Here is a 15,337-nt window from a genome sequence, read left to right as displayed (position 1 = left end):
TTAAATGTTCAGGTGTGAGTAAAAGATCAGTGTTGGCAAACAAAGTCCCAACTCCCTTTCTGTTTGACGGTTAATCTCGTCAGCTTGACTGGATTTAGAAATATCTAGGAAACACTGGCTCTTGGCGAGTCTGTAAAGGGATTTCCTAAATATGCGTGCCTTGATCTCATCGGATAGGATCCAAGACAGTGAGAAAAGAAGAATGCGAGGATTTATCTCTTTCTGCTTTGGCTGTGGCGACAATGAAACTGGGTGTTCCTATCCCTGCCACCTGGCCTCTATAGTCTCCAACTTCACTCTCAAATTGTGAGCCAGAATAAGCCTCCCCTTCTTCCTCTTCTTCTCTTCAATTTATCTATTTTATCTATATGAGCACACTGAGGCCTTTTTCAGAACCACCAGAAGAAGACATCAGATCCCATTACACATGGTTGCGAACCACCGTGTGGTTGCTGGGAATTGAACTCAGGACCTCTGGAAGAGCAGAACATTTAATTGGGGCTGGCTTATAGATTCAGAGGTTCATTCCATTATCATCAAAGTGAGAGCATGGCAGTGTCCAGGCAGGCATGGTGCAGACGGAGCTGAGAGTTCTACATCTTCATCTGAAGGCTGCTAGTGGAAGACTGACTTCCAGGCACCTAGGACAAGGGTATTAAAGCCCACACCCACAAGGCCACACCTCCCAACAGTGCCACTCCCTGGGCTACGCATTTATAAACCATCAGGCCTCCTCAACAGTGTCCTACAGACTGGTGCAAGGGCCAGGACTGCAAGTGATGGAGGGTACCAGTTGGAACATATACTGACTGCCTTCCATTCCTTGCCCTGAATAGACATCATCAATCAATCACAGAAAACTTTCCTCCAAGGATCCTCAGAAGATCCCAACGCACATCACTGATTGTTGGTAGTGAGGAAGACAGGCAGATAGGGTCAAGGAAACTTGTGAGTACCCAGGGTGAACTGCTCTCTTAGCCTAGTCTCTTGGGTCTTTCTCACTGAGGAAGCCTCGGGTGCTGTGCATGTTCAACAGCTAGTGAGAAGGCTGAGTTCAGCTCCGCAACAACTATATAAGTGGCTCAAGCAGCAAGAACCTTCCTGGCTACTGAGTAGGTCTCCCTGGTAGGTATAGTGGTATTCATAGATTGAATGTAAGAGAGGCCTTCATACCCACCTGCCAGCAGCCATGGCCTGAAGTATAGTCTCTTTAAAGCTAGACCTCAGCTGGCTGTTAGACCCATAGTCAGATCATGCTGGGAGCTGGAGAAGTTCAGGATATCCCTAAGTTCATACGACAGCCACAGAGAAACCATAGGCTTGGTGGGAACCTCCACTGGTATAGAAGCTGGAACAGCAGCTTCAGAAGTACCTTGCTTTCTGCCATGCATGGTACTGTTACAGACATACTCTGAATTCTCTCCTGATCCACATGTCGTTCTGGGGAAGTGAGACCTAGGAAGACAGGGCATCTTCCAAGATTTTTGTCCTTATCAACTTGACAAGATCTAGAGTTACCTAGGGGACAGGTCTCAGGCCATGCCTGTGAGGGATTTTCTTGACTGAGTTCAATCAAGTGGGAAGACCCACTTGAAAGTGGGTAGTGTCACCAGACACGGGTGGTACATGCCTTTAATCTCAGCACTTGGGAGGCAGAGGCAGGCAGATTTTTGAGTTAGCGGCCAGCCTGGTTCTAGAGAGTGAGTTCCAGGACAGCCAGGGCTATACAGTGAAACCCTGTCTCAAAAACAACAACAGAAAGAAAGAAAGAAAGAAAGAAAGAAAGAAAGAAAGAAAGAAAGAAAGAAAGAAAGAAAGAAAGAAAGAAAGTGGGTAGTGTTATTCTTCAGTCCTGAGTCCCAGACTGGATGACAATAAATGTGACTTGAACAGTAGCATTTACAACTATCTTGTTTCTGACCTCAGAAGCAATATAACCAGCTCCCTCAAGACACTGCCTGCCCACTCTCCCCTCCCTAGATTTCCACCATGCTGGGCTATGAGATCAAATTAACTTTTCCTTCTTCCCTATCTTGTTTGCTCAAGAATTTATTGCTGCAAAGAGGAAATTAGTTAATATGACCATGTAGCCTAAAGCCACATTGTGGCTTCATCATGGATCCCTATTAGCCTTCTTCCATAGCTGCCGAGGTGCACAGTATGATCTATGTTGCTTTAATCAAGGCCAGGGCATTTCTGGGCTTCTGCATGGTAGAGTCTGGTGGGCCACACTCTGAGCATCCTTGATGTTGCACCTTTTTTCCCTGAATTCCTCCAGTATTTTAGCTTCTATCACTGTAACTAAATACCCTAGACAGTTAACTTATAAAGAAAAAGGGAGATTGGGAGAGACGGTTCAGCACTTGGTGGTGTTTATTGCTTTTGCAGCGGAGCAGAGTTCAGTTCCTGTTGGCTAGTTCACAACCACCTGTAACTCCAGCTCTAGGGGAACCAGTGCTGACTTCTGGATTCCCCAGTGTAGAATCCAAAATAAGTTCGAGACCACCCATCCCCTTCCCCCTCTGAAGGGACTTTCCATCAAGGCCACCCAGCCTCTTCCTTTCTGAAGGGACTTTCCAAACTGTACAGTTTTAATGGTCAAAATGACTAAGCCTACAGCTGCCAAGACAAGATGAGCTGTTCTCAGAAAAATAACCATAACAAAAATAACAGTTCTCAGAAAAATTCCCCTACCCTACCCCACACTGAATTCTGAGAAAAACCACAAACTACCCTGACCTTGTCGCTAGAATCCCCGTGATGCTAATAGCCTGCATTAATAACTGTGACGTTAATAGTTGATTCATAAGTTTAAAACAGACTGTTGCTTTGCTGACCAATCATAATAACCCACCATAAAAAGAGTATAAAAGAACTGTGCTTTTTGAATATGGGGTTGAGTCTCCCTGAGGCTGAGCAACCCAACATGTGTCGGAACAATAAACCTCTTGCCATTGCAGCGATCTATTGTCAAGTTGTGTTTCGGGAGTTGCGCACTCAATACTAAGGCCTTAGGGTCTTACACTAGGTATCTCATCTGTTGAGGTTTGGACTGTTGTTATGTCTTGTGATGCTAAATTCTCTACAGGACGGTCTAGACCTATGAGTGACTTCTCAGGTTTACAAGCTTTTGTGGTGCAAACTTTGATCCTTGATTTGAAACTATTGATTAAATAAAAATGGCTACAGCCAATTTTATGGAGGGAGTAGAGGTAGGTGGGTTTGGTGTGATCTGGTCAGAGGAGAGAGACCAAAGGGAAAGGAGGAAGAGACAGAGAGGAAGCTGCCATGAGGGGAGATAGACAATGAGCACATGGCCAGGAGAAACAGCAAGAATCTCGGGGTACACCAATGGGGGAGGTAGCCAGGCCATCAGTTAGGAGATTAGATCAGAGGTTTGCTACACCCCCCCCCAACTGTCAAAGCCAAATAAAATGTGAGTCTCATTTATTTGTAAGAAAGTTGGGGTTAAGCTTAAAATGATTCTACTATACTTACTCATGTACTCCTCTTGATATATATAATTTTAAAATAAAAATGTTTAAATAAAAAATATATGTATAGGTGTTTTGCCTGAATGTTTGTCTATGTACCACATGCATGTCTGGTGACCATGGAGGCCAGAAGAGGGCATCAGATATTCTGGGCTTAGAGTTACAGGTGGTTGTGAGCCTCCATGTGGGTGCTGGGGTTAGAAGAGCATCCAGTGCTTTTAACCACTGGGCCATTTCTCCAGCCCCTAAAATTTTTTTTTTAAAGGAAAAAAAGGTTAGTTTGGCTTAAAAATGTAAAGGGGATGTAAATGTAAAAAGTCATGCTTCAGTGGGTGAGCCCATTGCTTTCAAGCCTCTGGTGGCCGGGTTAGAAATGATGGGAAGTGTGTGTGGCAAAGAGAGCTGTTGACCTCATGACCAGGAAAAAAGAGAGAGAGAGAGAGAGAGAGAGAGAGAGAGAGAGAGAGAGAACCATTTCCATAGTCCCCTTCAAGGAAATGTCTTCTATGAGCCAACACCTTCCAGTCCTTCAAGAAAATGTTCTCAGTGAGCCAGTGCTTTCAATCAAACCTCACCTTCAGTACTCGGGATGGATCCTGGGCTTTCTATATGATACAACCTAAACTCTCTACCACTGGGCTACACTGCCAGTTCTCTATGCCCCACCTTTTAAAGCCCCCACCCCCATTCCCTGCTTCCAGGAACTATACCTTTTTGTTTGTTTATTGTTTTGTTTTGTTTTGTTTTGTTTGAGAAGGGTTTCTCTGTATAGTCCTGAAATTCACTCTGTAGAACAGGCTGGCCTTGAACTCAGAAATCTGCCTGCCTCTGCCTCCCAAGTGCTGGGATGAAAGGTATGCACCACCACTGCCCAGAAGGAACTATACCTTTAAGGCATGGGCTTCAGAGGACATTTAAAGTCCAAGATGTACTGACTACCTCTCTCCAATCTTTTCCCAATCACGTTTCAGAGATTTACCCATGGATGCCCCAGTCTTTACTCCAGGCTATGCAAACTCAGTCTCTGTCTTTTTCTCATTCTGGATATTCAAAGCCTCTCTTGTCCTGTTTTTCAGAGAGGGGCTGGCCCTGGGAAGGCTCAAGCATGGAGCCTTCTCAGACAGATGTCTATGAGGCTAAACCACAGAGCTTACACATAACAGGAGCCTATCCCAGCCCCGCACCACCCCCAGCTCTCCTTAGAATCCTTGCTGTGGTAAGAATTCCAGGTGACTGGCCTCATAAGTACATCAAGGTAGGGAAGTTCCAGAATGCAGGTTCCTCAGATCAGGAGGGAGAGGGCCCAGAGCCAGGTGCTCAGGCTAGCCCCAGGCTGGGTCTGTGGGACACCCGCTGTAGCTGTGGGCCCCCTAATAAAGCATTTCAACATGGGCCTGGAGCTGTACATGGATCTGCTGTCGGCGCCTTGCCGCGCTGTCTACATTTTTGCCAGGAAGAATGGCATCCCCTTCGACTTCCAATTTGTGGATCTATTAAAAGGTCAGTTCCTAGTACTGCCAGGCAGCCTGGTCCTGAGGCGCTAACTGCCAGGGTACCCAGTGACAATGTGTCTGAGGGTCGAAGGTCAGCAAGGGGAGCAGAGGTGAAACAGATACCAAGGTGATCAGGCCATGTCCCATCTAGTCTACATTAGCTGGTCACCAAGAATGAATGTCTCCCTGTTGCCGTGAATAGGACCTTTGGGGGTAAAGGAAGGAGTGGTGCCCACCCTCTTCCGGTCTGTTCTTACCCTTTCCCAGTGTTCAAACTGGGACTAGGATTGGGGCTCAGTGAGAAAGCACTGGCCTAGCATGCCAGGGAAGATCCTGGGTTTGGGCGTCAGCTCTTACATGTTCACACGCACATACACAGATAAAAAGGGAAAAGGAGGAGGAGAAAGAAGTATGAAGAAATATGTACTTAGGGTTGCACAGACCCATATACCCCAAGTGAGGATCAGTGGATGGGCATCCAAGACGCCAAGGAGTCTCTAAAAGCTAAGCTTGAAGAGTCACAGGCTCTAGACTAGAAAAGAGATCTGGGAGCTGTAGAAATGGAAGACATGTGGTGGAGCCCCCATAGGGTTTCCTCATACCAATAGTTGGCCAGGCACAGTTAATGTTCATACCTGCTGTGGAATTCTACATAGATATCAGGGGACTTTGGGCACATCTGCAGTGTCCCCCAAGTTGCCAGATTCAGATTCAGTTGGCCAATCTCCTCAAAGGAGAAGCAGAGTAAGCCAGAGGTGACAAGATTGAAGGTGGCACTTAGGTCCCTTAGGGCTGAGGTTGACACACATGTTGTGACTTCAGGCCTTGAGTGAAGGCTGAACTTTTTAGCTTCTGGAAGCCAAAAGTTGTCCTGATCCCTGGGGAAGGAAGGTCACAAGGGCTGGGGACAAACGGGAGCTTTTCCCTCTAGAAGCCCAAGTTCTTTTTTTCTCTTTTTTTCTGGGGTCTCCAAAGCCCCAGACCCTCCCTGCCCACTCAGGTCACCACCATAGCAAGGAATACATCGAAATCAACCCCCTGAGGAAGCTTCCCAGCCTCAAGGACGGCAAGTTCATCTTATCTGAAAGGTAAGGCTCCTGCCGCCATCTTTGCTCCTTCCGGGAGACGCCTTGGGAGTATATTTCTTTATTTATTTGTATATTTCTTTATTTACTGAGTTGAAGCAAGGTCTCTCTAAGTAGTCCTGGCTGGCATGGAATTCACTGTGTAGACAAAACTCAAAAGAGATCCATCTGTCTCTTTGTCCTGATTATTAGGATTAAAGGTTTGCAACATCAGGCTAGTCTATTTATTTATTTTGGTCTATGGAAAAATTTATGTGTACATGCAGACACATACACAGTGCATCCATTTATGTACACACACACACACACACACACACACACAGAGCACATTCATTTACACACACACATACACACACAAACACAGCAATCCATTTACACACACACACAAACACAGCACAACCCTTTACACACACACAGCACATTCATTTACACACACACACACACACACATAAACATAGCACATCCATTTACACACACGCAGCACAACCATTTACACACACACACAGCATAGCCATCTCAAGCTTCTGCAGCTAGTCCACTCTACCCCATTTTCACCTCTACACCTTGCTCCTCTTTCTCTCAAACACCCCATCACTTTACCTATGGACATTCTATGAAGCAATGAAGACTCTGAAACACACATCACTCAATACTATTATGACAGCAAATAAACTTATCTGCCTTTTCCAGATTCCAGTCTGTAGTCGGCTTGCCTTCAAGTCTCTGATCGCATCATAAATATTTTCCTGCCCCCCCCACACACATTTATTTTACGTGTGTGGGTATTTTTCCTGCATGCATGTATGTGCATCGTGTGCCTGCCTGGTGACTGGGATGTTAGTAGAGCTCATAAGATCTGGAAACGGAGTCATGAATAGTTGTGAATCACCGTGTGGTGCCAGGAACCATACCAGGGTCCTCTGTGAGAGCCACAAGTGCTCTTAAGCATTGAGCGACCGCTCTAGCCCCTCTTTAACTGTGTTCCCTGTCCTAGTCTGTTTTGGCTTGCTTTGATTGAATATGGTGGTGTGGGTGACTGTAAAGAGCCGGGGCTGACTTTAGTTCATGGTTCTAGAGGCTGCAAAGCCCATCAGAGTGGAACTGACACCTGCTTAGCATCTCCTTCCCCCTGGGTCCTAGCAACACAGAGATTACAACATGGTGAGCCATCAAGTGAGTCAGAGCGTGTTTGTTGTATAACAAAGCCACCTGTGGCAAGCTGGTAACCTAATAATTATTTTAGCCACACATGAATCAATCTGCCCTTGCAATTCGATCATGCTTAGCTGTCCCACCACCTAAAACCTCCCATGGGAAGCCAACATCTACCTAAGTTTTAGTAGTAGGGACATTCAAACCCTCTCAATTTATGTTTTAAATACATTTATTTTTTTACTTATTCACCATACATCCTGCTCATTGCTCCCCTTCCAGTCACCCCCTTCTACAACCCTTTCCCCACCCCCTTTTCTCTGCTGAGCACATGGGGACCCCTCCCCCCTTGACCCCGACACTTCCAAGTCTCTGCGAGGCTAGGTGCTTCCTCTCCCACTGAGGCCAGGCAAGGTGGCCCAGATAGAAGAACATATCCCACATGCAGGCCACAGCTTTTGTGATAGCCCCTGTTCCAGTTGTTTGGCACTTTACATGAGGACCAAGCTGCACATCTGTTACACATGTGCAGGGAGGCTCAGGTCCAGCCTGTGCATGTTCTTTGGTTGGTGCTAATCCCTGATGTAAGTAAAACAAACAACAACCCCAAAACACCGGTTGGCTTTGTTTCTCACTGGCCTCCTTGTGTGTTTGTTGTTAGTGACAGACACTGGCTGTCAGTGAGCAAGCTTGGGCCATCCCTCTTTCTGAAGCCCTCTCCTGTATTTTTTTCTTCCTACTATCTTATCCCATGCCCATCCCCGAGAGACCAATACCTCTTGCTGGGTTGGGTTGTTGCTTGAGCTACCATCCTGGCGTCCCTGAGATATTCCACCTCTTCTAACTGGAGGGATAGATCCTCTCAACCCTCATGATCTTAAAGATTAAGTTTAGGGGCTGGAGAGATGGCTCCACCTGGGGATCAAACTCCATCTTCCAGCCGGTATGGGCACCAGACATACAAGTGACAAACAGACATACACATGGGGGAAAAAAAACCTCATACACAAAAATGAAAAATTAAAAGATAATTAAGACTAAACTCATTCCGAAGCATCCCTGGCAGTCGTCCTCCACGTCCCACGGCCCAGATTGTCCCTACAGCCACACGTCCCCACTCTCCAGGTGTTCTTCGCTTCCGCTGGAATCTCACATTCTTTGCTCCCTATTGGCACTGCCCTTACTTAACGCCATCCATCCATCCCTGTGCCCCCTTTTGGTCTTCCTCCCTGTTTGCTGATTACTGGACTAACCTGACAGCTAGGGGGCAGGCTTTTTAGAATCCTTTGGGTTTGTCCTTTCCCTGGTGGAATTACCTATTGTCTTCCTGCTGCTGAAGATGCGCTTTTAATCAATCAGGCCGTGCTGGGGTGGTGTCAGGGCTCTCAGAAGGTACAAACAGTGTCCCCCACTGATTTGCCCTTTCTCTAGTGTGGCTATCCTCTTCTACCTATGTCGCAAGTACAGTGCGCCTTCCCATTGGTACCCACCGGATCTGCACATGCGTGCCCGCGTGGACGAGTTTATGGCCTGGCAGCATACAGCTATTCAGGTGCCCATGAGCAAGATCCTGTGGATTAAGGTGAGCAAGGCCCAGCCTGGGACTCAGGAACAGGGGGGAAACAAACAGAAAACCTCAAGTCCAGTCCTGGCCCCTCCCTTCATTTTCTCTAATCCCATGCCTGCCTACCTTACGGCGCTACTGAGAGTGTGGAATGAACTGTTAAGTAGGAGAAAATAGTATACCAAAGGGGAAGGGGCACTAGAAAGGGCCAAGACAGCACTCAGAAAGCTTTGTTCTTGAATTAGAGAATATCAGCAAATTTATAGGTGACAACCGGCACACATATATCCCTAGTTTTAATTTTCTCCATGTGTTTTTTAAAATTTTATTTTAAAAATACCCACTTAAAAAAAGATTTATTTATTTAATGTATATAAGCATCCTATTGCTGACACACCAGAAGAGGATATCAGATCCAATTATAGATGGTTGTGAGCCACCATGTGGTTGCTGAGAATTGAACTCAGAACCTCTAGAAGAGCTTTTAACCACTGGGAATTGAACTCAGGACCTCTAGAAGAGCTTTTAACCACTGAGCCATCTCTCCAGCCCCACTCCTTGTGTTTTTTTTAAAGTCCATTTTCCATTGCTATAATAAGATGCTGCAGGCTGGGTAACTTATGAAGAAAAGAGGTTTATTTAGCTCATAGTTTTGGAAACAGGAAGTCTAAACAGCATGGCACCAGCTCTAGAGAGGGCCTCCTAGCAGATGCTATTACAGTGTAAGCAAGCACTAAGATAGGAAGTCAGAGCTGGGACAAGGCACTGGTCTTGTTCTTTAATAATAGCTTGCTCTTCTAAGTATTACCCATGTCCATCTTGACTCCTTCTGAAGGCAGCACCCCCAGTTAGACTCCATGTTTTAAAGATTCTAGCCACTCTCACATCACCATGAGTCCTGGACTCCCAATATGTCACCTTTGACAAGTGAGACACACTCAAATCACAGGACTCATTGTCATCTGGGCCTCCATATCCTTTTGAACACATGGCCCTTGGTAGCTGCTGCTTGAGAATGGCCCAAATCACTTTCCAGCCTTGGAACTGTCCAAGCTCTATCTAGCAGACAGGAATACAGAAGCCTCGCAGGGGATGGGGCTGGAGTACTGCCTCTTCACCTGTCCTCTTCCCTTCCGGGTCAGTTGATAATCCCAATGATCACGGGTGAGGAGGTTCCCACTGAGAGATTAGAGAAGACACTGGATGAGGTGAAGAGAAACCTACAGCAATTTGAGGAGAAGTTTCTGCAGGACAAGATGTTCATCACTGGGGACCATATCTCACTGGCTGACTTGGTGGCGCTGGTAGAAATGATGCAGGTACGGGGTGGAGGTGGGGTGGAGGGGGAGGTAAGTCCAGGAAGAGGGGAAATTTTGTTGTTTTTTAATCTTTTCTTTTAAGATTTATTTATTTATTGTATGTGAGTACACTGTCGCTATCCTCAGACACACCAGAAGAGGACATTGGATTCTCATTGCAGATGGCTGTGAACCACCATGTGGTTGGTGGAAATTGAACTCAGGACCTCTGGAAGAGCAGTCAGTGCTCTTAATCGCTGAGCCATCTCTCCAGTCCGAATGTCCTCCCTCCCTCCCTCCCTCCCTCCCTCCCTCCCTCCCTCCCTCCCTCCCTCCCTTCTTTCTTTCTTCCTTTTTGTTTTTTTTTTTTTTGAGACAGGGTTTCTCTGTATAGCCCTTGGCTAGTCCTGGAACTCACTCTGTAGACCAGGCTGGCCTCAAACTCAGAAATCTTCTTGCCTCTGCTTCCCAAGTGCTGGGATTAAAGGTGTGCGCCACCACGTCTGGCAGCTGAATGTCCTTCTCTTAAGATAGGGTCTCCTGTGTCCCAGGCTGGCCTCAGACTAGCTATTTAGCTGTGGATGGCCTTCAGCTTTTGACAGTCTTGATGCTGCCTCTCTAATGTGGGGATTACAGGTACATACAAAATGCCTGTTTCGTGGTGTGCTGTATGCATGCTTTGTTTTCACTCTACCTACTGAGCTACAGCCTCAGCTCATTGGCCAGTCTCTTGAAAGGCTATCATAGTTTCTGGCCAGCATTCAAAGTAGTAACTTTAGTCCTTGGCCAATGTGTAGTGTAGAACTACACAAGAAGAACTATTCTGGCCTGCACCAAGCACAGGACCCTATGCTTTTGTTGTAGCTTGTCAAAAGACCCTCACTCACAAAGACCACAGAGACCGCCATTGTTGCAAAACCCATGAGGATTTTACTTATCCAACATGTTGGGGAACCCCCTCTCAACATGCAGGCTGGGGGAGAGACCCAGAACAAAGAAAGAACACACTTTTTATACCTTTGTAAGGGCTGGATATAGGCACCAGGGTAGTTTGGCATAATTTAATTTGTGCAGCCAATAACCTTTTTAGACATTGGTTGGTTTGTATAGGTGACTCTCATTTTGTCTGTCTTGTGGTTTTTAGTGTGAGGCAGGGCAGGGGAATTGCTAATCTTGTTTTTGACCGTTAAAACTATGTTTCTATATTTATTTAGTGAGCCAGTTTGTTTTTTTTGTTTTTGTTTTTGTTTTTTTTTTTTTAAATCTGGCTCTGTACTTGGCCTGCTAGTATAGTTTGGAAAGTCCTTTTGAAGGGACTTTTATTTTGGATATTACACTTTGACCTCTATGCTCTCCACAGTCCATTGAATTCACTCCTTGGGGGGCCTTTGGAACACTGTGGGTACATAATTTTTTAAAAAAGATTTATTTATTTGGTTATTTAATTTATATGAGTACACTGTCACTGTCTTCAGACACCCCAGAAGAGGACATCAGATTCCATTACAGAGGGTTATGAGTCACCATGTGGTTGCTGGAATTGAACTCAGGACCTCTGAAAGAATAGGCAGTGCTCTTAACTGCTGAGCCATCTCTCCAGCCCCAGGTACATAGTTCTTAATGAGGCTGCTAAAGTGCTAAGCAAACTGTATGATGAGCCTCCTCTTTTTGCCCTTGTGCCTGATTACAGAAGGAGCAACACGGCATGTGTTGGGAAATTGAGCTCCTTTTTTGGAAATAAGGGCCTTCCCTGGAAGAAGGTCAGACACATAGAGTAGAGTAGTGTGAGCTACCTGGGTCAGGATTTCTTATCTTGGATCAGGATCTTCTGTGCCTGCTTCCCATAGACTGCATAGCTGAAACTTACCAAGAAGGGGGCAGTGCATGACACTCTCTTAGCAGAGGCTGGTGGTACAGCTGGTTCCTCTGCTGACCAGATCTTCTGTTTTGTTTATTTACAGCCAATGGGGAGTAATCACAATGTCTTTGTCAGCTCTAAGCTTGCAGAATGGCGAATGCGGGTGGAGTTAGCCATCGGCTCTGGCCTCTTCTGGGAGGCTCATGAAAGACTGGTGAAGTTACCAAACTGGGACTGTTCGACACTAGACCCTACGATCAAGATGAGGATTTGTGACTTTCTGCAGAAGTTTAAGTGATCCAAGAGAGCATTCGTTCTACAGGGGCCAGCCGTCTTTGCCTTTTGAGCCTCTTTCCCTAGGGAAGTCACCAAGAAACACACTGTTCCTTTACCTAATAAAAGAAAAAAAAAACCTGAAACAGCCTCCATGGCCATTATGGGGACAGTTGGTGTCAGCAAAGAGCCTGGTATAGGAGCAGGAGGTAGTCACAAGTCATCTTGGTGTCCAAAAAGAATATAAGGGGCCATGAAGATGGCTCAGTGGGTAAAGTCTCTACTACCCACACACAAGCCAGGACCACTGGTGCAAGTGCAGCCCCCAGAGCTCACTAAACAGCTAGTCTAGCCAAAATGGGAAGCCTCAGGTTCATCAAGAGAAATGGTAGCTCCAAAAAGGCTAGACCGTGAAAGAGTAAAACAACAAAGGTCAACTTCTGGGCTCTATACATGCACACACACATGAACACACGCATACACACACACACACCTTCACACAACACACTCATACATACACACACTCTTACACACACATATGCACACACTCTCACATTCACACAACATACTCATATACACAAACTCCCAAACACTCAAACACAGTCCTGCACACACTATCACACATAAACATGCACACACACACACATGCACACATGCACACATGTATGCGCCCAGACACTCACACATACACACACACACTGTCAAACATACACATGCCCACACACATGCACACTCAAGCACATACACACTTTCATGTACACACACATAACACATACACAAAAGACTGTAAAAGTCAAACTGTATATAATTATAGTTTTGTTAATAATAGTTGGCAAATTCAATACCTTCGTTCAATTAAAGAATAGAATAACTAGACAGAGGATTATGAAAGAACAGTGGGATAAGCCAATTGAACCTCCTAGTTCATTCCCCACAAGAGTGGACTAAATACTTTTCTCAGATTCACATGGAATATTCATCAGAGGACACTGTGTTTGGTTATCAATAAGATTGAAATGATGAAAACTATATTCTGAATATAATAGATTGAAATCGGGCATTTTTAGCAGGGCCAATAAAATGGCACAGCAGATAAAGGAGTCTGCGGTGACCCAAATTCAACCCCCAAGACTCCTGGGGTTGACGGAGAGAACCAATTTTCAAAAGTTGTCCTCTGACCATCTCTCTCTCTCTCTCTCTCTCTTCCTCTCTCTCTCTCTCTCTCTCTCTCAGACATGCACACACACACACACACACACACACACACACACACATGAACATACACACATGAAATAAACATCCATTAAAAACTTCAAAAAGGGCTGGAGAGATGGCTCAGTGGTTAAGAGCACCAACTGGTCTTCCAAAGGTCCTGAGTTCAAATCCCAGCAACCACATGGTTGCTCACAACCATGATGGCTCACAACCATCCGTAATGAGATCTGACACCCTCTTCTGATGCATCTGAAGACAGCTACAGTGTACCTAGATATAATAATAAATAAATCTTTTTTTAAAAAAGCTTCAAAAAGGAATCAGCAACAGAAGGAAGACTGGATGTGTGTGGAGGTCTACAGAGATCCTTGTATAGACATGAGAACCCCAGTTCAGATCTCCAGCATCCAAAATGAAAGTTGGGTGTGTCAGTGCTGTGCTGTAGGCCAGAGGTAGGAGGATCGGCTCACAGGCTAGCTAAGTCTGGTTGAATTGACTAGCTTCAGGTTCAGTGAGAGGCCTGTCTCAAAAAAAAAAAAAAAAATGATGAAGTGATTGAACAAGGCACCTGATGTGGACCTTCACATACAGGATGAACACACACAAGCATACACATCACCCCAGACACACACACACACACACACACACACACACACACACACACACAGAGAGAGAGAGAGAGAGAGAGAGAGAGAGAGAGAGAAAGTTCACAATTCTTTAGAATTTAAACAACATGTCTACAGAGACCAGCCATAGAAAAATCACAGGGAAATTAGTATCTTAGAAAATAAAATGAAAGAACACCTTAAAACTTATGAGACACAGAATAAGCAGTGCCAAGCAGAAAATGTATAGCTGTAAAGATACACACACACACACACACATACACACTCTGTATGATCTAGGGGCTGGAAAGATGGTTCAGACGTTAAGAACATTGGCTGCTCTTTCTAGTGCCAATTCCCAGTACCCACATGGCATCTTACAACTGCTTGTATTCCAGCTTCCGGGGTATCTGATACCCTCACACAGATATACTTGAGGGCAAAACCACCAATCAATAATATCAATAAATAAAGTATTTCTATTTTTTCATTTTCTTAAGACAGGGTTTCTCTGTGTAGCCTTAGCTGCCCTGGAACTTGCTTTGTAGATGAGTCTGGACTCAAACTCAAATCCCAAGCTCTGGGATTAAAGGAATGTACCACCACCACCAGGCTCAATTATTTATAAAACAGGCATGACCTGGGGCTGGGGAGATGACTCTTGTGAAGTCAGTCAGTGATACTGCACGCCTCCACTTAATATCTGAAATGACCACATTGACAGAATATATTGATGGTTTGGGGAGTGAAAAAAGTTAATTATTTTAATATACGTCTCTGTGTGTGTTCAGACATGAGAATTTTTTTTTTTATTTTTGAGACAGGGTTTCTCTGTATAGCCCTGGCTGTCCTGGAACTCACTCTGTAGACCAGGCTGGCCTCAAACTCAGAAATTCGCCTGCCTCTGCCTCCCAAGGGCTGGGATTATAGGCGTGTGTCACCACGCCTGGCTAGATGTGAGAATATGCTCATGCCTGTTGTGGGTACCTTATGGAGCCCAGAAGGGATTCAGATCCCTGGATAGCAATTGTGATCCACTTGGTACGGGTGCTGGGAACCCAACTCTATCTCCCAAAAGAGTAATTCCCTTCCCTAACCACTGAGCCACATCCACAGCCCCGAGGCTCAGTGTGTAGAGAGTGAAGATTTTCTATTTTGTAGAATCAGTAAGTTGTAGAGATCTGTCACACAGCATTGTGATACACTGAAACACATCGATTTCATGCTAAATGCTCTGATCACAATAAAGCAAAATAAAGATAAACATATATAAAAGTTACAAGTGAGCCAGACATAGTGG

General features: G+C 45.4%; 1 protein-coding gene across 3 annotated transcripts; it reads left to right on the top strand.

Annotated features, from left to right (window-relative positions):
• The first annotated feature begins 4,739 nt into the window (after nucleotides 1–4,739).
• Nucleotides 4,740–12,363, top strand: Gstt4 (glutathione S-transferase, theta 4). Of its 3 annotated transcripts, none has more exons than XM_030245345.1 (5): nucleotides 4,740–4,994; nucleotides 5,963–6,075; nucleotides 8,656–8,806; nucleotides 9,931–10,107; nucleotides 12,048–12,363. In XM_030245345.1, the coding sequence occupies exons 3-5, from the start codon at nucleotides 8,726–8,728 to the stop codon at nucleotides 12,240–12,242; spliced, it is 453 nt and encodes a 150-aa protein (XP_030101205.1). In that variant the 5' UTR covers nucleotides 4,740–4,994; nucleotides 5,963–6,075; nucleotides 8,656–8,725; the 3' UTR covers nucleotides 12,243–12,363. The 3 variants fall into 3 exon arrangements, with proteins under 3 accessions (XP_030101205.1, XP_006514334.1, NP_083748.3); XM_006514271.4 differs by having other exon boundaries at nucleotides 4,743–4,994; nucleotides 5,988–6,075; nucleotides 12,080–12,363; NM_029472.3 differs by having other exon boundaries at nucleotides 4,763–4,994; nucleotides 5,988–6,075.
• The last annotated feature ends 2,974 nt before the right edge of the window (nucleotides 12,364–15,337 follow it).

Source organism: Mus musculus, chromosome 10 (assembly GCF_000001635.26).
Source record: "Mus musculus strain C57BL/6J chromosome 10, GRCm38.p6 C57BL/6J".
NCBI classification, from domain to species: domain Eukaryota; kingdom Metazoa; phylum Chordata; class Mammalia; order Rodentia; family Muridae; genus Mus; species Mus musculus.
The sequence above is the reverse complement of the archived record's forward strand: the minus strand, read 5'-3'. Positions and strand labels throughout refer to the sequence as shown.

Bases quoted from the DNA above. Each gene is read 5' to 3' on its own strand.
- Gstt4 (NM_029472.3), top strand. From the start codon at position 4,883: ATGGGCCTGGAGCTGTACATGGATCTGCTGTCGGCGCCTTGCCGCGCT. The intron at 4,995-5,987 runs GTCAGTTCCTAG...CTGCCCACTCAG, and splicing joins ATTTGTGGATCTATTAAAAG to GTCACCACCATAGCAAGGAA. The intron at 6,076-8,655 runs GTAAGGCTCCTG...CCCTTTCTCTAG, and splicing joins AAGTTCATCTTATCTGAAAG to TGTGGCTATCCTCTTCTACC.